Below are 26,391 nucleotides of genomic sequence, written 5' to 3'. Positions count from 1 at the left end.
TTTTTTTTCTTTGCTCTCTTTTGCTAACTCCGAAATGTTCAGACGCTAATAAAATCTGAATCATATTTGGTCCTAGTTATAACAACAGCAAAATTGAGCATTGGAAGGTACAAACATGAATTAATCTAAAGAGATACGAATAAAACTTCCCAGTCTTTTTCCTTAGTAGAATGCTACTCTTCAGATACAGAGAGAAAGCCTTATGAATGAGGCTATGTCTACATAGCAACAGAATTGCAACCAAAGTACACCTACAGCCACTGACTTTTCTCTGGAGGTTCTGGAGTTGACATATTAGCATGGAGGACAATACAGAAACTATGACCTGCAAACATAAGCCCTTCAAACACCAAATATAGGGCCCTATTCATAAATAGTAGAGCATTTACAAATAGAAGAGCACCACTTTCTTTCCCTTAATTCTCAAAGCAGCATGAGGACATCCGAATGCCTACATGATAATTCTCCAGTAAGCACAGTCAGAGGGCACACAGGAGGGCTACACTTGTCAAGTCTAAGAAGTATAAACCACAATGTGCTGGGCTCCTGCGGTCACAGTCGAATCCCGTAATGTCCTACCCCAGTATTAATGGAAGACCCATTTCCAGGGGTTCACAGGTTACTGTCCAGAAAGGAATGAAAAATGCTAGACTATCTTCTGACTCCTATTTTCATTTTTTAATATTACTCAATAATAATGTTTAGTCAACCCTGCTATCATAGTGAGACTACAGTCCTGTGTGAATCTGTATCTTCATGATAATCTTGAGCCACAGATATGATTATATCACAAATTTACATGCAATGGCTAGTCCCCAAAGAACTCCATTCCTTAAAAAGTGACCTAACATTTAGACATATGTCAGAGCAATAACATTCAGACCCAGATCACCAACAAATGATAGGTGACAATTTTTGATGAAGAAAACTATAGGAAATAATTGAATCAGTTCACCATAAAATAAAATAATCCATACTTAATGCATTCTGTGGTACTATAAAAATTTTCCAGTAATGGCAAATACAAAAAGAAATGTATATTTTTATCTAATCTCTTTCTTCTGGTATACATATACAGGAACTATGGTGGCAATGAAATTTTAATGTAATTTTTAACTTAAGAATGTCCAGTGAAAACCATTTTTAAAACATAATCTGACAATGAAACAGCTACTGTTCTTTAAATTCAAAAAAAACATTCTTATATTTTCTACCTTAAAGGCCAACAATTAATCCATGTTATCATTATTTGTTTTGTAATTTATTTCAATTTAATACTTGTAAGATTAACTTGTTTACAACTTCCCTTTAATATAATAGGACTCAAAATTCTTCCCAGGCTTCTGAAAATATTGGTATTTTCTCTCTCTTGATATATAGGGACAATTGCTTTAAAAAAAAATATGTGTGAGATGTGAGTAGACATTCACTCCTACACTATCTTGGTATAACTGGGAGGGGATGAAGGGGAAAGTACTCACAGAAAGATAACTGTCATGCAGACTTTTCATCTCATTCATTTTATTTTCTTTCTCTTTTTCTCCTTAATGAATGAATTTTCCTCCTTGGTAAATTTTTGGCATTCCAAAGAAGTGATTCTGACGTGTAACCTCCATCAGACCATCGAGATGAACAACTGTCCAACATTATAACAAAGGCAGTAAATGAGGTTGTCCCAAAGTCCAGCTAAAAAGCTGGGTCCATCAGTGGCTCTGACTGAAGCTCACCATGATTTGGCACTGCAGCTGAAACCTCAGAGACTTCTGCACGAACAACAATGAAGTACTGTATCATCAACTAAGATTACAGCGAATAAAAACAAAGTGCTTTCATATCATAAAAGAAATGATTATCACAAGGAAAGAGAAGCGAGTCTCAGATCTAAAAGGCAACCAGAGAAAAGTTTTAAAAGTAAATATGAAATATCACCACTCTACCCCAGAAGATGTTAAACTCATAAAGAAAAATTTCCAGAGGAAATAAAATGAGCTCAAAGATGAAAAAGCATTGACACAGTCCATTTTATGACATACGCTTTGCTAAATGATCTGCAAAATTAGAAAAAGAAACAGATTTATTGTAGAGGTGCATTATCTGAAGAGTACACAGTGTTCAGAAATTCTATTGCTGCTTTCATCAGAATCAATGTGAGGTTTGCATTAGTAAGATGGTGACATTGTTTTAAAAGGAGAACTAATAGCAAGACAAGAAATAAAAGGGTGTGTCAACAATATTCATTTCCCATTGTGGAGAGGGCTTATTGAAATATAATAAAGCACCTTCTTTTTCCTTCTTCTAATATATAAATGTTAAAATCTTCAGTTCTCCAATTCTCCTGAAAAAAAAAAAGGTTGTTTCTATGAATAATGCACTCTTTCATGGCATTAATAGCTGCTGTTGAAATTTGGCTCACAAATTTCACAAAAGCTGCAGTTACATTTTTCATGTGGTAAAAACACCACTATGCACGTCAGTTAGCAGTGCAAAATTGTGTCACTGTTTTGTTTCATGGCACTTGTGCCAACAATTTGTAACAGTGTTTCTTGTCCTTGTATGTCTCAATATGCTCCATGTAAATTTCATCCTGCTATCAGTAGCACCGAGTCACTACAGTAATCATGAAACCTTTCATGGGAGATGATGTCAGGTATGAGAACTTCTCTCCAGTGGGAAGCCGAGAAGGTACTCCAGACTTAAGCACCTTCCTCCAGAGATTCTGATACGACCCCCAGGGCTTGTAAGCCCCTCCCCTTTTGAGAACTGCTGATCATTCCCAGAGGCTATAAACTCCCTTCCCCTTTGAGAATCACTGAACTTTGAATGAACACAAAGAATTTATACTTTTTCTTCATGCCAGGTTAACAAACTTCTAGAACATGGTGGGAATATGCTACATTCACCAAAGACATTCTCTAACCCATGTCTGGTAGGGCTTGCACTTTGATACTTATATTCTTCTCCTGTAGCAATGAGAGATTTATGTTTTGGAGAAATTCCTTGTTTGTGATCACCAGCAATAAGAGGGTTATCTGGGGCTAAGGGTCTAGACAGGCCACAGGAGAGAGTGAAGTTTCACTTGGCTTACTTAGCAATTCTAACCAAAGCTAGTAACCACGGATCAAAGCCGCATGTTTACAGCAGTATTAACAGCAGCCTCAGGCCTAAGTCACTTATCTGGGCCTTTCACTCGAATGTTTGACTGACAGGAAGGGGTCAGGCCAAGGCTTGGCTGTGAGGACATTCATTAGCACCTAAAACAGCTTTAGTAGCCATACTTTCTGAATCAAAATTCCTAAAATGGACTGGAAATCAGGCTCTCTGATTTCCAGGAGGTAAGCCTTTGATTATGTCACACCATATGACAGACAGATAACGGCCCCCCAAAGATATCTACATCCTAATCCCCAGGACCTTTCAATATGTTAACGGACATGGCAAAATGGATTTTCTAGATGTGATAAAGTTAAGGATCTTCAGATGGGAAGATGGTAGTGTATTTCCAGATAGGCCTGATATCATCACAAGGGTCCTTGTTAGGGAAAGAGGGAAACAGAAAAGTCAAAGAAGAGGATTTGACAATGATGAAAACACAGGTCAGAGGCATGTGACCATGAGTCAAGAAGGCAGTTGGCCCCAGAAGCCAGAAAAGTCAAGGAACGGAGTTTCCTATAGGGCTCCCAGAAGGCACACAGCTCTGCGACCACCCTGATTTTAGCCACATGAGATCCATTTTGGATTTATAATCCCCACAGGTACAAGAAGACAAATGCATGTGGTTTTAAGCCACTCAGCTTGCACTAATTTGTTCCAGCAGCAATAGGAAAGGAACGCAGACCCTAAGGCAGAGTCCTTGCTTGGACATGGCGACAGCACCCAGTTGCTCCAGCTCTAAAGGATCCTTCGCAGAAACCAGGCAGACCAGCAAAGGCATTCACAATGACTTCTGAGCTACATTATATATTTTTAAATTCCTTTAAAAGAACTTGAATATGCGGAAGGTTGATGATTTGTTCTGACTCCAGATGGCTGTGTTCTCCTGATGACAGACAGAAGTCCAGGACAGGCAGGCCCCATCTGCATGAGAGAAGGAGAGAAAAGACTGATACAAAGAGGTCGGCAAATTCCAGGGAATCTCGAAAGCACACTTTTTACTTTGATTCTTCAATAATATCCTCTGAGTTGTGGGAATTACATTTCTATTATTTTAATATGGAACCAACTTCAGTTCTTCTTCTTTTCTCGCTGCACTCTGAGAGTTTGGAGTTTAAGCTCCTCCTGCCTTTGAGCAAAAATGGACATTCTTTTTGCTCTTGTTGATTGGATGTTTGGTCTGATGTGCCACTGAGGTTTACAATGAAAAAGCCGAATATTGCAGAGGTGGTCTTTCGGTTTGTTTTTCTTAAAAATAAAGATTTGTTTTAAGGAAGAGGACAAAATACTTTGGCTAGAAGCCAAAAAAGAGAGTTTGGGGTATTAAGAGAAAATCTTGAACAGAAACAGAAGACAGTAGGGCTTCATGCCAGGCCAAAGAGGGGTTCTGTCACTGAGACAGACAAGAAGAAGAGAGAAAAAATTACCATGTGTGTATGAGCAGGGGAAGGTGGAGGGGTGTGCAGGGCATGGGGTGGGTTTAGCTAAGCCAGCGGAAACTTCGAGCAGTCGGTTTTGATATTCTTGCCCTGAGCATATGCCAACAAGAGGCGGTTCTATTGACAGTGACCCTAGAGGGACAGAGTCATCACTGGGAAGCCTTTGGTTTCATTCAAATGAGCATCTGCCCATGGGGCCTTGGCTCAATGTGCCTGCTGCTTCTGAAGATTTCACTCCATCAGCCAGCAAGTTGTCTGGGACCTGCATAAAGTGCCCGTCCACTTCCTTCAGTTTGCTTGGTTCCTGTCTTACTTGCTCCCAATGATACCTCAGCATGTACGTAAGCCAGAAATGTGGGGTAGAGTCCTGGACAGTTAATGGGGTGTATGGCGTAACAGGGAATACTTCTGTGCTAAAGGGAGGCAGTGGCTTGATTTGTTCCCCTTCCAGCGTCTTTCTGGGATGAGCTTTCCCAGAGCTGGGATAATGGTCAATGGCTTCCTTCTACATGATAATAAAATAATGTGTAAATAGAAAAGCCATCCTGCACAGACAGGAATATAAAGGTCAAAGGTCTAATTACCATGAAGGAGACTGGTCTTTAGGGCTGCTTCTTCCGTGAGTAGGATAAGGATGGGTGGGGGCAGCTGTCAAGTCACCGAGACTCAGCACGCAGGGCCCCCCGAAATTCCAGTTACCACCAGAGTAGTTCAGCCCTTGATAAATCCTGGTTTGGGTTTTTTAGGCATCTGGTAGAAAGGAAACAGATGGAAGAGTTAGGATTTTGAACAAATCATTTACCACATTCAAAATTATCTTATCAGTGACAGGTGAGTAATTTGCTCCATTATTTAACTGAAATGGGTGCTTTTTTATATAGTTGGTCAGTTATGCTAGTGCTTGAGAGCCTCCCTCCCCCCTTTAAAAAGTACTGGCTTAAGTACTGCGGAGGGAGATGTGCAAAAGGAAGAGAAGGCATGCACGCGGTGGGGGGGGGCTGTCTGCCCAGCTGCCTTCTGATGCCCGGGGGCAGAGCTAGCTAACCTGATTCACTGGGTGGACCCTCCGGCCAGAGCGGGGGAGGGGGGCTGGGACGGAGGGGCTGTGCATCGGTCCCTGCAGGAGGCTGACCCTGTAACACGGGAGCAGTGAAATGCCTGTGAGAACTGGGAGGGGTTCCCTTCTCCTGGCCCAGAATAGGTCCTCAGTGAGTGTTTGTTGAGTGACTTGTACTAGTAACTGGATGCATAGATAATTGAATACAGACCTGGATCCAGATCCTTCCCACCTCTTAGCTCCAGTGCTGACCTTGGTAAGGCTTCGTGAGATCCCGGGGCACTTAACATACAGCTCAAGCCAGCCTTGGTTGGTTTCTGAGACCGCAAATTGTAATCACTAATAATAAGAGATTTGGGGACAAAAAGGAAAATCAATCTCTAGGAGTTATTCTACGTGTATTTATATGAGTGCGTGTGAGCGCATATGTATGTATATAATGTATCATGTACACATATACAATCTCTCCAAATGAACAGGATAAATTAATCAACGTCCCTGAGCTCAGCTCCTTGTATCTAAAATGAAGGGACTAGATAAAATGATCTCGATTTTTAAGAGGTAACGTTTTTCTAAGAATTAGGTCAACGATTTGTCAGTAAATCGGAGAGTTCGAGGAGCAGCAAATCTGGGAATTCCACATTGTATCACTGCTGAAGAGAGTCTGGGGGTTCTCTTGGGAAGCACACTCAGCGGGGTCACCCACGGAAGCAGATTCAGCAGCTGAGGGCGACGGTAACACATTTGGGCAGAAAAGCAAAATTTAACTGGAAAAGAGCAGTGAGATTTTTCCCCGTGAACTGGCCCTGGATACTGGTGAGAAGGTCACACCTAACTGGAGTGTCCAGAAGACAGATTCCCGGCAGTCATCACCCAAACCTGGCTGCCCCTTTTCTGGATGGGACCTCAGTATCCCTCCCCGACCAAGCACAGCCCTGGGCATATACCAGGTGTTCAATAAGCACAGAGTGATTGATGAAGCCAAATTCATAGTAGTAGCTATAGTGTTCGATCCCTTATTAGTGCCAGGTGCTCCACATGTATTTCCTTATTCCACACTGTCAACAAGCCTCCTTCGAGTCCCATTTTAAGTAGTAGGAAATGGAGACTTGGAGAACTTCAGGAACTCGCCCCAAGTCACCCTGCAGTGTAGCAGCAGAGGCTGCAAAGCCAGATCGTCTGGCTCCAAAGGCCACTCAACTATACTGCCTTTCTCTTCTCAGCCGTGACTGGGCGCAAGTGAGAACGGCACGAAGCGAAGCGTTTCGCCGTGTACCTGAGCTAGCAATTACAGACTCTCCGTGAAACTGTTCTCCGGAAGAGCGTTGTCTGCCTAGAAAATAAGGTTAGGGGTTCATAAATGGTTCACAGATTGTACTTATTTTTACAGTGTGAAAATCTGTGGATTTCTAGCTGTTACTTTCACTGTCTTTTCTGAATGTCTGAAAAGGACAGCACATCTCCTCTCTTCTCTACATGTCTCAGCTGTTCGGGTGAGTTTTGCCAGCATGTGTTATTGTTCCCTCCTTCTTCTCTATACGCTAAGGTGCGGCGGTTCTGCCACCCACTTAAGTTCACTTTCTAAAAAGCTAATAGCTTTGGGGGAATAGCAGTGGGGTTAGTTTTTTTTTTGCAAGTTAGGGTGGAGAGAAAGGGAATGGAATAGGTTGTGCCCACATGCCTGCCTGCGTGCTAGTCAGCGTGCTGCCCGAGTCCCTGAACGCGTCTCAGCCATCCTGCGCCTCAGGAAAAAACCATCCCTCCTGACTCACGTCGCTATGGTAACTGATGCTCAGCAGGCAGTTGTAGTTTCATTTAACAGAACTGGCTTTGAGAACTTGAGGGGAAAGTATACTTTCATGTAAGAGAAAGGGAAAGACGAGTGGTTTAATTAATGTGTTTCAATTTAACACAGGGATACAGGTCACTTGCACTGTTTGACCACTGCGTGTGCAGTACCTGTTTTATATCTGTATCAGATCTAAGGCCTCAAAGGATGGAATCATTCTCTCATCGTGTGTGAAGTGTACAAAGTGGGCAGAAAAGGAGAGACGGGTTGTGTTGGACCCTCTGCAAAAGGTTTTTCACTTTATAAAACCATCTCGGCTTGAGAGCGTACAGAAGAATTGCTTCCTCTTCTCGCATCCACAAAGGAGGCCTGAGAGATGGGTTGCTAGGCAACCTCACACTGAAGACTGGGGCGCTTTGAAATTAACATAGCTGACCTCCCCATCATCTCTGCAGCTCTGCTATTCAAAACTATTTTGTGAGGCTGTAGGACTCAAGAAAATAGATACAAAATGTAAATACAAAAATAAGGAATAGGAGAAACAAATTTAACTTAGGCAAGCAAAGAACATGATTCACTCAATGAAAAAAGGGAGCAATTTAAAAAAACAAGTTGAGGAAAATATGGTGTTAGTTGCTATGAACCAGAAACTTGTATTTAGTAATCTAGGAAGCAAATTTCCTTATGTTTTTAGGGTTGTTTATAACTTCCATGTAAACTATCACAACAAAGGGTCTGAAAATACATTAAGGGCAAAAATAAATCCGTTTATGGTAATAATAGATCTACTACATATTTTTAATAAAAAGCTCAACTGTCAATCCTCAGCACATGATGTTTTGCTTAAGTTCCCGTCTCCTCCCCTTCTTCCTATCACTTCATCATTAATATGACACTGATTGGTATCAGAAAGGAGAGCATTTATTTTGCCAGTAGATGAATATTTGGAAGGAAAGTGCAGAGCTAGTCTATGGAGCAGAGCATACATTCTTGTCAGCAATAAGTTATTTAGTTTGATTTTTGAAATACCTCCTACCACTGGGAAATGCTCATTGTAAGAGTTTATATAAAATAGGTTGTTACACTTTATCAACATTAAAGTCAATCCAAGTTGGTGGTGCTGGGGGAGCAAACAAAACCTGAGGTCCTTCAGTAGTTGTGTTTCCTGTTATGGATGTTATGTATTTGTTACGGGTATATTGTTACATAGGTTTGTATGTTATGGGTTTGTAAGGCTGCTTTGTTATGGGTATTCAGAAGAAATTCTGAACCTAAGACAGATTATAGGATTGAGGAAATGAACAAAAATGTATTGAGGGTTTTGGGACTGATATACAAATGAAAACCAGGGAAAGCAAGAAAGGATCCTATGGTGAACCGGAATTGGCAAAACTGATGTAATTTTGTGATTTCTAAAATGCATGTGTTTGCCTGGTTATATGCACATATGTGTACATATATGTAAGTGTATATAAGCATGCTATGTTTTTTATTTGCTGAAATGGTTTAGAAGCAGTGAGTACCCTTAGCATTAAAATCTTGATCTCTTATACTATTCCCCTGCTAAAGGGAACCAGGGCTCCTTGGAAGAATGGTAGATTCCGGTGCTGGTGCAGGGTAATTAGAAGCCTAACCTGTGACATTTTGACATTTTGTTATGCTAGAAAGGAGGGAGGTGCTCAAAAAATTAGTGAAAAAAATGGTGGGGGTGTGTCCCGAGGACACAGAAGCCAGTTTGAAGCAGCTCTTGCTGGCCAAATCTGCAACAATTAAGGGCACTGACTTAGGAACCACTGAAAAGAGTAGGTATTTATGAACCCGTGTGATATTAAATAATAGATGAATTAAATAATAAAAATTATTATATAATAAGAAATAGAAGAGGGGTTCTTGCTTACAGTAAAATGTGGAGGGCTGAATGATTGATACATGTGGAAAAAGTGCCAATGTTAGAATTTCATCCTTTATAGTCTATGGTAAAAATGAGATCAGGCAAGATTCATGCTAATCTCAGGGAAAATTCTGAAGAAAAGCAGAATATTTTTATGATCTAAATGTTTCTCATCACAGATTGGTTACTAGTTGCAAGGGAATAACAACTGCAGTGGAAAAATATGAGTAATCAAAATTAATGTCAGCAATTGAGGGCAGATGGACCTGTGTGCTTCAGATGATACGCCAAGAACACGACATCATTATACAGTATTATGGCCAGGAATACTCAATGCAAACCTGATCATGAGGAAATGTCAGACAAACCCCGAAGAATACTCCACTAAAGAAAAAGGAGGGGCTGGAGGACTGTATTCTTCAGAAATGTTCAAAGTAAGAACAGAGAAAGGTCGTGGAAATGCTCCAGATTAAACAAGATAAGGAGACATGACAGGAAATGCAATTACTTATCCCAGGATGGAACCAGACCGGAGGAAAAAAGATGCTATAAATGACATTGGATCAATTGGTGGTAAAAGGTGGTAGATTTAAAATATTATGTTAAATTTACTAAAGTTCACAACTGTACTGTGCTTATATTACAGAACTTCCCAATTCTCAGGAAATACAACTGAGGTGCCTAGTATAGGAGCTTGTGTGACGTATGCAATTTACTCTCAAAATGCACAGAAAAAACATTTTATGTATAGGTGTAGGTATATATGTGTGCCTATGTGTAAATGAATATATAAATATTTATAAGCGCACAGAGAAGGTACAAATGATAAACCAAATGAGGTAAAAGAGCAATGTTTTAATATGTATCTGGGTAAACGGCATGTTGGCTGCTCTGTGTACTTTTCTTAGTCATGCAACTTCTGTAGCCTTGAAATGATTTCCAGATGAAAAGTTAAAAAAATTTTTTTGTGGAAACAAAACAATTTTTATTGGAACTAAAATAATTTGACATTTTAAGAACTCTACTAAAATATAAGCCAACACCTACAAAAAGATACTACACTTTGAGGCAGCTGAGTCATGCATTTAGCATAGAGAAGTGACATCAGGACCCAGATACCTTTTGCTCATCCCATTTCTTCCTCTTGACTCATTATGTGGTAGGTGTTCAATTATTTTAACTTTGCTCTTGGGTGTTTTCAATATCCTGGACATTCCCCTACCCTCAAGCCCTCCTCAAACTATCCTCTGCAATTTGTGATGTAAGTCAATGTGAAAAAATGGCCAGAAAATGTTCAAGAAATTATATGTCAGGGAAAAGCTTTCGTACGTTGACTATAACGTCAAATACTTAAACCGAAAAGAGCATTTATGAAACCATTGAGCATTTTAGCACATTGTTTTCCCTTCAAAAGGTTTAAGTTTGGTGTGTTTTTCAAAGAAAGTTTAATTTGTAGCTATGAAACAGTACTGATTATGCTGCCCTATTACAAGTGAGGCTACGACTGTCTGCTTCCCAGCTCTGTTCTTCACTGTTTTAAGTGGTGGTGTTGGTTTTTTTTTTTAAGGTTCTTACATCATTTACCCATTAAAAATAAAACTAGCTTGCCTCTGGCGGAAACTGAAATAGTAATTACCTTCTTAAAATATCCTTTTTCTTAAAAAAAAAAAAACAAGTTTCTTTTGCCTGGCCAAAACAATTTGTTTGAAGAAAGATAAAAATAACATGCTATTTGAAAACAGTCTGGTTTAAAGATTGCCATAGGTTCTAAGGTTATACCACTCGGAAGGAAGACATTCAGAACTTGCTTATTACTCAGCTTTCCTCATTTATGGGATCAAATTGCTTTTATGGGCATGGTGCCAGATACATTCATGTGCATTGTAGGGCAGATTGTAGAGGGAAGCACTGCTCTAGAAAACATCTGGTTCTTAGGAAGTGTGTTAGAAGGTGGATGGCACTGTTCTGCTCATAACTATGATTTATTATGTTACAGTAACCAGCTCCTCCCTCCCCCAATCTGGCAGGCAGACCTCCAGAAACCACAACCAGGAACCTGGAAGTAAGTGAAATACACTTCAGCGCCCAAAGAAAACAAGAGGCCCCAAATTCCATGCATACGAAGGAGTGGAGTGGTACCGCCTTTAGATCAAAGTCCATTTTATTTATTGTAAAACTACTGGAGCCCATTGGCAGAAGGGTGCCCGAGGCCACCTTTATCTGTAATACCTCTTTCAGCAGTTACTTTGTTTCTTTAATTTTTTTACAAAAATCGCATTTCTCTGAACTCTAATTATTCTATAGGACCCCTGGGCCCCACCCTTTACCTACTCAGATTTTCCGTTCTTCTTTCTTACACCTTCAATATTGGTTTTTGTCCATAGATGTTCCAAGATGCTCAAGTAGCTCCTATCATAGAAAACAAAACAAAAGCAAAACAATTCTCCGTCCTGCAGTAGCCAGGGCGATCACTGACCTACAAGGAAACTTGGTTCAAATTAGAAAAGAGGGTCCTCTTCCTCCAAGGGATGTGGCTGCAGGGAGCAAGCCTTGGGGGTGCCGGACTTCAGCCTCCATCCGCTCCCCCCTCAGCTGGGTCACTGCTCAGGACACACTACTCGACCACACGTTGTGGCCCTGTGTGATCTGTTATTTCCACTGGCTTCTTCTAATTAAATTTGACAGGACCATCTTTAAAACTCCGGTTACTAGAAAAATGGACTCAAAGTGCAGAGAACGGACTTTGCTCTCCATTTTATTCTGTGGTTGCAGGACTGCGCTCTTTACTCATTTTGACAAGCGGTCCTTGCATCACCCCCTAGTTATCCTATATTCTACGGCACTGCTGCTATTATCCTGTATATCCTGCTATTACCACGACTATTACCATTCACTGGCGGTCTTTTTCTATCTTCTACTTCCTGAATCTTGTTCTCTGGTAGCTGAAACAAACTAGATTACATTTTGTATAAACAATTAGTAATAAAGTGTGGGTGCTGAGTTGAAAGAATGCCAGCTTTTATTTTTTTCTACTCATCCTTGCTCAGCAAAACAGCTTTGAACAGCAAAAAGAAAGTTTGAGGTTATTCTCTAAAAAAAAAAAAAAAGAGAGAAAAGACCTCTTACTGTTGGTGTATATGTTCATTGTCAGTAACATGAAATGACAAAGAAATAAAACTCTATTTCATCACTCAGAAATAACTACTGTTAAAAACTGGGCTCATTTCATCTACTTTTGTGTGTACTTATCTATATATATTTTTTGCAACTTAATGTCATATAAACAGTGATATTTCCTACTTTTTCACTTATTTTGTGAGAATTTTAGCAGTTAAAAACTTTTGAAAAGTTTTACAAAGTAATGATCTTTGAAAGCTGTTTTTGATGACTACATAGTACTGCATTATTGGGTAAACTTTAACGTGTTTGGCCATTTTCATGTTAAACGTTTTGGTAACAATCAAAAACCAAGCTTTCTGCTACAACAATACCCTTAAACTGCAGAACTGAGAAGATTTCTAGGTAACTTCTATGTTAAATTACCCCTAAGTGGGATTATTTACTCAAAGGACAAACAGCCTTTCAGGAAGGCTGCTCTACACACTATTAGCAGGGATGAATATGGTGGTTTTTCTCGCACTTCTGCCGATCTTTCATTAAAAACAAAACATTCGTTATTTTACCAGCAGTAACACTGCTATTTGATCCTGTTATAAAGCGATTCACTTGCCTCCTTTCTCTCAGAGTCTTAATTGGTCTTTTAGTTTACACAGTAATTCCATTACCTACTTCTACCCTAGTGCAAAGTTCAACCACAGTGTCCCAGCTGTCCCTGCATAAAACTCTTCCAGAATTGCCCTAGGTTCTTGACTTCTGAGAAGAAAGATGTTTCTTCCTGGGACGCAGTTCACCATACTGGCTGGCCTAAGGTCAAAGAGCACTGAACGTGTAACTGCTTCCTTACCCTGAGGTGGGTGGTATGCAGATCCCAGATGTACAGAAAATTCTTTCATTCACGTTGTGTCCCTCTCTTCATCCTGAGCACAGGCACCAGACTCTCCTTTACCTTGATTTCTGCAGGTAGCAGTTTGGAGCAGTCTGCGCTCCAGCTTTCCTGCATGTGCGACCTTGGGCATGTCACGTAAGGCTTAGTCATAAAGCATGAGGTCTGGTGGAGGGGGAGGGAAGGAGAAAGAAGCAAGAGCAGGTTGGGTGGGGAGGAGGCAGAGAATGCCTGAGAATCCTGAAGGCTGCGTGGCTGTCTTGGGGAACTTACCTGTCCTCTTTGTCTCACCTTGGACTGCATTTTCTCTTTCCCTCTGTGAGGGTTCTTCCCAGTTGCACGTACCACTTGGTCCTGCCACTTATAATAAGTAAGCAGAGCTACTCTTTATTAAGAACCTAAGTGAGTCAGATTCATTACAGATTTTTTATATTTCTCCCCTTTAATCCTTTTAAAGCCTGAGGCACATGATTCTTAGATGCTTTTTTATGCATCAGAAAACCAAGACTCAATGAGCCTATATAACTTCAGGGAGATGAAATCTCTAGAAGTGGTAAAGCCGAAATTTAGAGCTAAGCTGGTCTGACTCCAAATCCACGTTCTTAGCCGCCCCTACAGTGCTCCTCACTTCAACATCTCACTGATCCAGTTTCCACAGTTGTGAAACTATCAGTGAGATGTTCGTTCCACCCAGGTCCTCTTGCTCATTATTTGGACAGCTCTCACAGAACACTTAGATTCATCTGCTAGCTAGAGAAAAGTCAAGAGATTTTTTTTTCCTTTAGACATAACCTTAGTTAGGTAAGGCATCTTAATAGAGTAACTAGGGCATGAGCTTTGAACTGGTTTGGGCCAGTATGAAACCCAAGTTCTGACACCTTTTTCTGTGACCCTGGGCAAATCGTTTAGTTTGAGCCTCATCTTCCTCATCTGAAACGTATGACTATTATTTCTCTGAGGAGTTGAGTGAGAATTAAAAGAGAGAATGTAAGGGAAGTTCCTACAATAGTATTTAACAAATGGCAGGTGCAAAATAAGTGGTTGCTTAAGAAAAAAACGACTACTCATTTTACAGATAGGAAACATGATTTGGAAATACATTGCTAAAGAACAGATGTCCTACTTTCTCTATCCAATTTCCATTATCCTAGCATTCTATGATGCAAGCTCACTGGAACTACTAAAGATATTCCATTATATGGTGTCCTTAACCATGTTCCTTCGGTCTGGAAGATTTTTTTCTATTTTAGGGTTGTGAGGATCAGATGTAATAAGATGTGTCAAAGTGTTTAACATATAAGAAATGCTTCATAAATGTTCTTACTAAATGTTATAAATGCTATAAATAAAAGGCAGATGAAAAACAAGAATGATTAGAATTTTAGGAATTAAAAGGACTTTGGAAAATTGGAGAAGTGATCAGAAACAGGAGAATGTAGCTCAAAAGAAATAAACAAAGAACACTTAAAGAAAAGCAGCAAGTGACTTTCAAAAAACTATTTACTGAGAACACAAATGAAGTTGAAAATTATGTTCATTGTGTTTAAAAAGACAACTGAGAAAGATATAGACAACAAATTAAAAATAATGCTAAGAATTAAGATTAGGTTAAATTTATCATACAAGGACGAGAAATGCTAAGCCATAGCCTTAGGCACATAGAGCAAAACGTTGCTCACCAATAATATTTAGTCACCCTTTCCACCAGATGTTACAGTGTCGGAAGTTACAACAAATACCTAGTCTTTGAGCTGGGGTTAATTATTGCTATAAAGGTTTACCTATTTAGGCTGATTTCAGGTACTGATTATTTCTTAAGATCACATTGGCATTGAGAGCAGGAAGAATGAGTTCACCAAAGAGAAGGGAAACTCACATTCTTTATACATTTCCAAAAAGATTTTTCTAGAAAAGCCTCATTTTCCGAGATACTACTCATTTATACTGCAGACTGAATGGTGAGCATATCTTAATTTTGTCAAACTTGCCACGCCATTTGAGCTCCAACAGGAACACAAACCATAAATTTGTAAAATCCTTATTAAAATATGTAATTTCTTTTTCATAAATTATTTACAAGGGAATTTACTTAAGCAGCTGAAACTAGAGATGTTACAAAGTACTTTAACAGAGAACAAAAGCATTTTAAATGTTTCCTGAAATAAACAACTAATACTCTTTAGAAAACACAGTACACTAAATTACTTAGATTTCAACAAAATATTCTTTATAGAAATGGGTCAGTCTTTACAACAGAGAAACCTAATCAAGAGGGTCAATCAAACCAGCTCTCATTCACCTTCCCCATCAGAAAACATCTATTGGCCACAGTATTTCTCTTTATATGCAACAGCAGCCTCTGCTGGAGAAAGAGAGGAATCTTCTATTACAAAATATTAGCTCAAACCTATTTTGAACTGGAAAAACTCAGATTTCCTTCATTTCCCACTTAATCAACACACTAAGTCAAAATAACTTTCAAGGTCTTAAAGATGTACGGGCCTTATCAAGTATATCCTTTCTGATTTTTGGATAATTTGGATGTGTTTCAAGAACCTGCAGGAAAAAACACAAAAGAAGCACAAGAACTTGTAATTAATTATCAAGAAGTAGAGAGCTACAAAACTTACTAGAAATGAGCATTACAGAGGAGATTTCATTGTCTAAATATTACAAATACAACACTTCTTAAAGATGACATCTGAGCCATGACATAATGACTCATTTTCATTAATAATAATTATATGGAAACAGAATATGAGTACAACTTATAGAAAATACAATTACTTCTTAATAGATTAATTGCAGAAAACAATTATGTATCAATAATTTAAAATATTTTTAAATCTGGTTATTTATACATGACATTGAATAAACTCTCAGAGAGTTATTTTTAACCAAGAGCACACATCAGATTTACCTGGAGTGATTTTGAAACATACAGATTTCCAAACCTCCTGAATCTAGGAGTGGGGAGATACTAATTAAAAAAAGAAAACAAACCCTCTACCAATGATTCTAATGTATAATCTTACATCAATGTACAGCCTTAACCTTAATGTGAAATACTCTTACAGCAGGGCCACTCAGTAATCAATAGTAATCATCACCGAGGCCAAGTATTTACTATAATGATGCTGATACTGCCATCCGGGACAGGAGACATTACATAACTCTTTCCTAAGAGCTTTTCTTGGTGCTCTTAACAATGTTTTACATAATGCTTTGCACGGAAAATCAAAGGAGATATATATTTTAAAACTGTAACATAAGTATGTCACATCTTAGTGAGGTATTTAGACGGAGGTCAACTACAAAAATTGGATGACCTCTAAATTACAGAAATATCTTTTACCTCTAATTTATAAATCTGAATTCTTTAATAACCAAACTTAGACACATTCACCAGAACTCCTACTCAGAAGAATGGCTTGGAAAATCTGTAACAATCCTCAAACATCTTCTGACTTAAAGATGCAGTTCTATGTAACACGCTTCTCCTCTAGCCCTTGTCTTTAAATTGACATAAACATTTTATTATTTGAGTCCTAAATAAGCATATGTTTAAATCAACTTTCCTAAGTTTCAAAAACTGATAACTCCTCCTGAATGTATTTGCTAAGTCATTTAACTAAAATGCTACATCTTCTACCTCTATTCATGCACATCTTGAGATTTATTCAAAGTACGAAATTGTGCATCTGAATAATTTTAAGAAATATGAAGTGTTACCTGATGACATATGTCAATTGCATCCACATATTTTTTTGCTTTTAAGTAATTAAATGCCAGTTTGTATCCTGTGAAGACAAAGAACCATAATGGTATAGTAGTATTTATAGAGCACACTGCCTCCCTGACTTTTTTTTTTCGCTTCCCCTTTGTTTGCTTACTCATTAGAGGACTCTTAACAGAGGCTGGTGAGCGTACTAAGACGGGAGAAATGATGAGAAAATAGAAGGCCAAGCGGCCAGGAAGGAGAACGGGTAGGAAGAGGACGGAGCCGGAACAAAGGTCCACAGGGACTGCGCTGTTGGTCAGAGGACCGCCGTCCTCAAGTGGGCTTTTTGTAACTAGAAAAGCCTTGTATTTCAGACTGTAGTAAACACTCATCACGGGTCAGTAAATGGTGACACCTATTCATTTATATGGTATAGATTTATTTAGCACTTAACCCATCAGGCAAACTGGTTCGTACAGTTACAAGGCTTACATTCTACTAGGGAAGAAAGTAGATTATTTATGTAATTAGGTAATTTATATAATTAGGTGAAGTAAATGAATAGTTTCAAAACCGAGATAAATGCTATGAAAGAAAAGTACAGGCCGAGAGAGCTACAATGAGAAACGTGGTTGGGGAGGGGTGGGTGTCAGGCGATACTTGAGGTCTGAAGGATGGGGCGCACACTGGGCCAGCAGGGTGGGGGGCAAGAGCTCCTTCGGGCAGAAGGAACGCGCGTGGGAAGGCGGGCGGCGGGAGGGCCCACAGGGGCCAAGGGCCGCGAGTGCATCGTGAGAGGGCGGGGCGGGCAGGCCAGCGCCCGGAGAGGGGGGCGTGGTCGCCGGACACTGCGACAGCGACGAGTAACAGTTACCACAACGACTGATACTAGGGTGTCATGTTCAAATAGCGGCAACTTGGAAGAAAGTTTTAAGACAGTCTCAAATGACTGCTGCTTTCCTGTAAGAACGCTGTGAGAGTTGGCAAACTAAGGAGAAGGCGAGAAAAGTAATGGTGGAAATGTATTCGATAAATATGATACAGCATGATGTAAAGTTAATCAATTAAGTATTTCATTTTACCTCTTAGATATGTGAAGTAGGGAAATTCAAATGCTGCTCTTGGGCTCTAATCAAAGTACCAAAACAAAAACTTTAAAATTTCAAACAAATGTTTGAAAACAATTACTGGATAATATAATCATATGGTAGTAAAAAATAAGAAATAGGAATTATCTAGAATTCATAGTACTTGATATATACACACACAAACATACATACAGAACTGTCAGAGATGAAAACAGGAAGCTTCAGAGAGGTAAACTTGGTATCATTAAAAAGGAATTTTAAAATGCACAAATAGAGTTTGTGACATTTAAAAAGGATGTCATGCTAAATATACTTTACATGGAAACTAGAGCCAAAATACTTGGATTTAAGTTTTAGTTTCTGGCTTCCTGACTAGCTTTGAGACCTCAGCTTAGTGTCTGGAGTGTCTTGAGTGTCAATTTCCTTTCCTCATCCAAAATATGGAGATAATAACCTCTCTAGCTCCTGATGCAATTTTAAAGATCAGAAGACATACCTGTTGTGAAATGCTTTAAGAACTTTTCAAGCACAACACATATATTAGCATTTCTTGACAAACACTAAATAGAAGCACTAAGTTTTAATGTCGGAAGAAACCTGATAGATTATCTTACTCAAAAACTTTCATACAGCAAAAAGAAGGCTAGAAATGGCACCAAACGTGGGCACTGTCACTGTCAAGCTTTTAAGACTTTGACTCTATACCATCAGGGGGAAAAATTGGAGAGAAAGAGAGGGTAAAGAGAGAGAGAGAGAGAGAGAGAGAGAGAGAGCACAAATGATGAGAAACAGTCCAGCGACAGCCATGCACCCTGAGAATGGGGGCACGGGGAGAAACACGTGGGAGTTCTTCTCCCACTGGCTCTCAGTTCCTGGTGCCTTTCATTGTGACAACACTCAAGCTTGAATCCTGTGGGAAGAACAGACCCAGGATTTCAAGCATTCCCTGACCACTGAGAAAGAGAAATTCATCGTTAACTTGGTCAGGCTGGCTGGGGCTGCTGGATGCGATGACAGTCCTACAGAAGAAACTAAAGAATGAATGAGAGTCTCCGGGAAAACTGTCTAAGGAGAAAGTAGAGGAACTGTTAAAAATCAACTACAAAATAATTCAAAGATGACACAATGAAACAACCAATAGTTGGAATCTCTGTATTTGCTAAGGTCTCCCAAGGAACAGAATATTTAAATAATTTAACTTCTAAATGCATTCCTTCTGCAGAATAAAGTCTTCATTTTACAAACTGATTTTATTCTCATAAGATGCACAATATCTGAGAAGGAAAATACTGTCAACAAATATGAGTTCCAATGCTCTACACAAGTCTAGTAAAATAAAAGACCCCAGAAAACACAAGGTGGGGAAAATCCTGAACTGAAGCAGTTAGTGTAAAGATGACCTACCTGACTGGAAGGTAAATCTGAGGCCATACCCTCACACGGAAAAGGACTGATGCCATCTGAGGCTGAATTAACAACTACTAAATGCTTGATCAAAAATAGCATTCTTACACATACAATTAGTCTTAACTTATACTTATTTAGCCACAGAATCTAATCTCCCCATATTCAACTTTCTCTCTTTTTCAGAGAAATAACTACTAGTATCTCACCAAATACTCCAAAGCAGTTTGGGAAACACTAGTGTGGAGTTTCCAAGGGGGACGCCTTGGCAGCAGGCCTCGGGAAGGACAGTAAGGGGACTGTCTGAAGAGCAGCCTGAGGACAGACACGACAGAAGTCTGCGGCGGGAGGGCCAGACCCTGAGGACGGGGACTCCAAGGGCTGCGCCACAGAGCAGACCTGAGCGGCTTCAACGAAGCACGTTTTAGCTCAATGCAAAGGGAGAGAGGAGCACAGGGACACGCTTCCTCACAGTGTGGGGTGACGCTAGTCACCAACGCTACAGTCCTCTGGAGGCTGCCTGTCTGTCAGGGACGCTGGAGACTTGAATTCCTCAAATGAACAGCCTACCACTTGGAACAAGATGATGTTTCAAGATGGTAAGGAAAAAAAATGTTCCATGGTCAAATCACTGTGGGAAGCACATCCCTCTGTGATACCCATCACAATATACACTAGGGTTTAAAGGCACTGAGGAATTCCCAGTAAAGAACCCACAGAACACAGTGTTTTCCTAGGGACTCGACAATGGGGCTTTGTTCCCACAGCTTTACCACTTTGGAAATGGCAGAGGGTGAAGGGCAGAGAAAGAGGCAGCATTAGATTAGATGTTCTCTAAGGTGACTGAGGACAAGTTTGAATCTCAGGAAACTATACTTCATAACTGTCAGTAGCCAATAATCTACTATGAATATAAAATTTATTTTTCAGAAGGACTGACAAAAGAAGTTGGCTCTTAATGTCTCTTTTGTTCCTAAAAAGATGATCGAATGCATTTAAATGAAGATTTACAAATAAAGCCCAAGTTTCCTGTGAAAACCTGGTCTAATTTGTTATACTCACCTACTGCTGGATTCGTCTGACTGCCATGCTTCCAGGCCATCTCATAGTTTAAGGCAGCATCTGTATATGCCTGCTCTTTCTCCATAATGTATCCCATATATTCGTAGGCTTTGCAGCAAGACTTATGAAGCAAGAATGGAAGATATATCAATAGATTAAACTTGATACCACTAAGATTTTATGGAGTGCTTATGGCTATAGCAGTCACCTGTATTAACTCATTTTGAAATGGAACATAAAACAATGGCCTTCAACTGTGGCTAAGCAATCAAATCATACAGGACTTCATAAAAGATTCTGATGCCAAGGTTCTACCCCAACCCTGCAGAATCAGGATTTTTGGTAAGAGTCAAGGGAATGTATATTTTATATATAGACATGTACTCTTTTTATTACAGTTTCAACACATATAAATATAGAAATAACAGTAAATGGAAGTCCACGAGCCCATTATCTTCATAACAATTAAATCATAACTAACACTGTTTTACCTCTACTCCACACACTTGGCCTTCTGTATTATCAGATACAAAAATCTTCAGATAGTGTATCATTTAATTCATGGTTTAGTATGCTCTTGAAAAATAAGGACTTCCTTTTAAACATAACCACAACTTATCACACCTGAAATGTTAATAGCTACTTGATATCCCCAAATACCCAGTCACTATTCAAATTTCAAATGGTCTAAAAATGAATTTTTAAAAAATTTTAGTTTGTCAGGATGAGGGTCCAAATAAGGCCCACACACTGTGACTGGCTGAAATGTCTCTCAAGTCGTAGATCAGTGCCCTGCTGAGCCACACTGGGACCTGAGGCCAAAGGAAAAATGTGCAACACATCTTTCTGTGGATTTTTAAATTGTTTTTCCCTGAACACTAATTTAAAAATTGAAAAACTGAAAAGTAGATATATTAAAAGTCTCATTATTTTTAATTTTAATATTTTATTTATACCCAAACAAAATCTACTACAATTTTACTTTCCTGACTTTCATGGAAGAAAATACATCAATATAATTTTTATTAAGACCCCCACCCATTAAAAAATCCATGTGAATATTTTCCCCTTTGCATCGGGCTTCAATAGAGCTCAGCACAGCACTGTCAAATCCTGTCTTTTTAACACTTTGACATTTTTTTTTTTTAATTACACTAAATTATTATTTATCTTGATTACTACAATGGACTGACCATTTGTGTCCCCCCCAAATTCCTATGCTGAAACCCTAAACTCCAATGTGACGGCATTAGGAGGTGAGGTCCTGGGGGGCTGACCAGGTCACGCTCCTCATGAATGGGATTAGTGCCAGTATCAAAGGGCCCCAGGGAGCCAGGTGAGGACACACGTTGGTGGGGTACAACCCAGAGGAGGGCTCTCACGAGAACCCCGCCATGCCAGCCCCCGATCTTAGGCTTCCAGCCTCCGAAACTGTGAGAAATAAACCTCTGTGGTCTGTGTACTACCCAGTCTGCGGTACTTTGTTAGACCAGCACAGGCTGACTAAGATAATCACTGAGGATTTAAGTTGGCCTTTAAATTTGGGACCTGAGGTTCCACTCGCCTCCCCCAAGCCTGGCCCCGTCTTAGATGACGGTATGTTCTTCCCTCAGGAGGCACACGCCTGACTCTCTTTCCATGATGTTATAACCATTCATTAATTTATCAGGGTTGGAAACGGTGAAAGTTAATCTTTCTTCATTTATTAGCTGGAAAGTATCTCCTTTTCTACTATTTTGTTACCCACTAGCAGAGTTCATACAGAAAAGGTGGGATAAATGCCTTTTCTTTTCCTTTATTATTCTTTTTCTTTATTCGCCAGCTTTAGAAATAATAGTTCATTAGCACATTTCAGTGGTGATGAGTTAAGCGTTTTCTCCTTTTTCTTTTTTGGATCTTTTTAAACTCACGGATTCAAACATAATTTGGTGTGTTTCAGTCCACTGCAGTTATTATTTTTATTAATATTTTAAGTGCCCCAACTTTGGCTACTGGGAGTGTCTTCAAGTTGGTTCCCGCGTCCTTGACATGCCTCTCGTCTTCTTCGATAGCCTCCTTGCCACCTGGGATGACGAGATGGTCTAGAGTCATCCTGTCCCTTTCTGCCCCAGATCTGGATGATCCCCATGTTTTATAATGTAATCCAAAGTTTCTATGCCCTGAATCTCATGCTTCCAGTACTGACATGCCTAGTTAGCTGGGCTGACGCCTCTAAGGTAGCCATCAGGTTTAATCACGCAACACACTGCTGTCAGCATTCTGGCAAACTGCAATTCTATCAGCATCAAAACCTTCACTCCTGTGTATTCTCGCTAAATCCTATACTAGGTATATAAGGGTCAGCCATTTGACAGTTTTAAGATTTTCTAAAGCCTACTGATAAGTATGCTCTGCTTTTCAAGGTCAGTTTAGCTTAAAATTAGATGTATTGACTATAAACTGGTAAATGGCCTGATGTGTCAGATTTTTAAAGTTCCTAAGAAAGTAACTTAATCATATTTGATGATCAAAATAACTCCTCTTTAAAAAACAAATTCTCCATTTTGTAATCTAATTTGCTCAAAGAGAACAACACATAGATTTAATGTAATTAAGATATTGCAGTAACTGATATGAATCTGTAAAGATGAATATCCTCAAGTTTCTAAGTTGAGTACCATTATTTCTCAATAGTAAATACATTCTAAACATAAAAAAATGTGGTGAGACATTCATTTTTTTTGTGGTTGAACATGAAAATGCCCTGTTACTAAGAAGCTTTGAATTTTAAGGACTTCAAGATTTTCAATTTTATACCTAAAGGTAAGGACTTTTTATTAAACAAATCAAATTAAATTCTGAAAAGACTTTCCCCACAAAATATGGTATGCATAGTGGATTCTAACAATATGGAAATGACATGCAGCTGCAGTAAATTCATTAAGAGTATTTCTTAATAGGAGGGACAGACGTCCATAATTAAGGTTCTTTTGCAATTTCCATCAGTTCTGGAATGAGATGGATAATCACAGGCAAATGCTTGACATTCTGAAAATATTCCCTGTATGTAGGGCATAACTACAGCTGAAACCTGAAACTGCATAATCTCTATTTTTCTTTACTTTAAAGAGCAAACTGCTTCTTTCTTACTATTGGTCATTTCTTGATTGTGGTAAGAATAAACATTTAATTTTCAAAAAAACACCCAAGAATCATTAGAAATGGACCACTAATCTATAACAGCCTATTGTAGAAGGCTTCCACAACAAAGGGTAACAATTCATTTTGACTCTCCAGGCACCTACCCTGTTATGACGCAGGCACCGTTTTAGGAGTTCTTCTGCCATGTCGTATTTTGCTGATTGGATATAAATATCAGCAAGGAGCAGCCAACTCTTCTCAAAGTCCTCGGCGTCAGCAGCATTCCAGCTCATTTTTGCGATCCGCTTCAGCTGGTTTCTGGCTTTTGGCGTCTGTTTCAAGATCATGTAAGCTGTTGCCATTCCCAAAAGTGCTGGAATATGGTCCTTCTGCGAGGAAGCAAACCTTTAGGCCCCCAGATATACAAACATAAATACCCTATGTTTAAAAGGAAACAGAGAAAGGAGCAAGGGAACATGATGATGTAAGAACTGGCCCGTGGACTGTTTCTGGCTTCATAGGGAACTGAAGTCCGGTCCTTATTGAACCAAAACATCACGTAACCCCGGGCTGCCGTGAAGAAGCCTGGTCAGGTACCGTGGGGTCAGATAATTCAGCAAATGTGAAGATGCCATTGCCACAGAATTCCAGACCATCGGGGTGGCTCTGCCGTTAATGGGACTGACTGGCCGTTTGGGTTTGTATAGAAACAGGAAAAATAAAGTTCCATTTTGGTGTAATCCTAAGTGAACATTTGTGTTTCAGATTTAGCGTTTTGGCTCCTTAGTTCTTTCACTTGTGAAACAGGAATGACAACAATGATTTACCTGCAAATGATACTCCTTGTCTACGCTGACTTGTAGTGCTCTTTTCCTCCCCATTCTCTTTTTATTCAAAAGCCTTTTCTCCAAATAAAGTTTGACCAATGGAATGTTATAAATAAGGCATGCAATTAATTAACCACTTGGAAATTATATGAAATAAACTTATGCCTTAAAATATGCTTTGAGATTTAGAGTCTGCAGCTTTTGATATTGTCCATAAAACAGGATGTTCTTTTAGATGGAGTTCAAAGTCAGAAAATGTCACTCTGTGAAACCAACAGATTAATAAGACTTGATAAAAAATGGAAGCTGTCAATGATCTATCCAGAATACCAACTTACTAAGCAGTATGTATAGGTGCCTGATCAAGCTAAGGTGGCTTTTTAAATTTCAGCAGAGGGATAGTGATGATTTTTATAAAGCAGAAGGCTTCAGTTTAAAATACAAAGATAAGAAGCTGTGATTCAGAAATTATAGTGCCATGATTGTAATAAAGTCACATTGCAAGACAGACAGCAAGTTCGGGTACCCAATAAAGAATGCTGCAAAAGGAGAGGAGAGTGTTACAATGCTTAATGTTCAACACTGACCATGGCTGAAAGTCAGTAATGACCCTGGAATAGCAAAGGACATTCATCAGAGCTCATGAAAACACTTTTCAGGAATATAAAACTCCCTCTGCTCTAATTTTTTGCCTATGAATAAACATCCAGTATTAATTTGTTTTCCTAATTAAAGGGATAGCAAAAAGGTTGAGTGCCAAATCCAATTGGCTTAGATTTTGGAGACTTGAATGAGATACTATTAATTACTGAGTCCCACCTCCACCCCAGGAAGAGAAGAAAACACATTTGCTCTGTATTTGTCAGAAGGTCCTAGGACAGCCTGAGAACTGGCACTGTGAAAATGTTGAGGCCTATTCACATACTAAAAATATTCCATGCTCTACATTAAAAATAAGCTCTCTGATTTTGAAAATCACACACCTTGAGCATGATTAGAATGAATCAACTCCTCACAGCTTGCTCACTCCTGAGGGAACTGAAAGGGAGTTTCTAAATCTGCAAACCCGAGTTCTGACCCCTGCCTTAGCCCTGTGGTGTCTTTCTGGTGCAGCTGCCCCAAAGTGTTCACTCAGCTTTTCTCTCTCACTCCCTGTCATTCAAAGCTGCAACGACTTCAGATCACAAAGGACAATACAGCCATATTATAAACAATGCACCTTTATGGCAGAAGGTGACAGGATGAAAGCAAGTGGAAACATTTTGTCTGGGTTTACTGTATCTCCTACCATTTCCTCTCATGACTTCCTGTCATATACCTCTTTTTCAATCAACCTGAATGCCACATATTGCTGTGAACATACCCGATGCTTCCCTGCCTCTTGCCTTTGTTCGTATTTTCCCCTCCATCTAGGATTACTTTCTCCATCTGTGCCTGTGAAAACGCAATTTATCCTGGTTCTTCTCCACAAAAGGGTCTCCCAATTCCCCTTGTCCTGTCCCTACAGCACTTTTCTCTGCAACTCGAGGAGAGATTTTGCTTTGTACACAGTATGCCTGCCTTTTATCTTCCCTGGATTATAAGAAACTGGAAGACAGAACTATACACGGCTTATCTTTGTGATTTCCAGTATGCTTAGAACCTACTGGCCGCTTAATGAATATTCATTATATTTAATATATACAGCCCATGAATTAAAAGAGAAAAATGCAAGAAAAAGTGCATTGTTCCTGAAATTTCAGTTCATAATCAGTCTTTGGACAATACAGTCAGCAAAGAGACCTGAGGAATAGTATATTACTAAACACATATGCAGGAATGATAAAATAATGCAGTCTCA

General features: G+C 39.3%; 1 protein-coding gene and 1 long non-coding RNA gene across 3 annotated transcripts in view; both read right to left on the bottom strand.

Moving 5' to 3' along the window:
• Positions 1-271: 271 nt before the first annotated feature.
• Positions 272-8,203, bottom strand: LOC130684530 (uncharacterized). Its single transcript, XR_008998808.1, has 3 exons — positions 5,174-8,203; positions 3,836-4,074; positions 272-2,335 (listed from the first exon to the last, which is right to left on the bottom strand). It is a non-coding gene; the product is annotated as an uncharacterized LOC130684530 (long non-coding RNA).
• A 7,331-nt stretch (positions 8,204-15,534) lies between these two features.
• Positions 15,535-26,391, bottom strand: part of TTC21B (tetratricopeptide repeat domain 21B) — a 62,228-nt gene continuing 51,371 nt past the window's right edge. The window contains exons 26-29 of one of the 2 annotated variants that reach the window (XM_036884383.2): positions 23,889-24,113; positions 20,605-20,725; positions 17,062-17,129; positions 15,535-15,885 (exon numbers count right to left, since the gene is read on the bottom strand). In XM_036884383.2, coding sequence (XP_036740278.2) covers positions 15,808-15,885; positions 17,062-17,129; positions 20,605-20,725; positions 23,889-24,113 — 492 coding nt within the window. In that variant the 3' untranslated portion in view covers positions 15,535-15,807. Of the gene's footprint in view, positions 15,886-17,061; positions 17,130-20,604; positions 20,726-23,888; positions 24,114-26,391 lie in introns of those variants that run through there. The other variant, XR_008998807.1, reaches the window with a different exon arrangement.

Source organism: Manis pentadactyla, chromosome 8, assembly GCF_030020395.1.
Source record: "Manis pentadactyla isolate mManPen7 chromosome 8, mManPen7.hap1, whole genome shotgun sequence".
Classification (NCBI taxonomy): domain Eukaryota; kingdom Metazoa; phylum Chordata; class Mammalia; order Pholidota; family Manidae; genus Manis; species Manis pentadactyla.
Note: the sequence above shows the minus strand (reverse complement) of the source record. Positions and strands in the feature narration are given on the sequence as shown.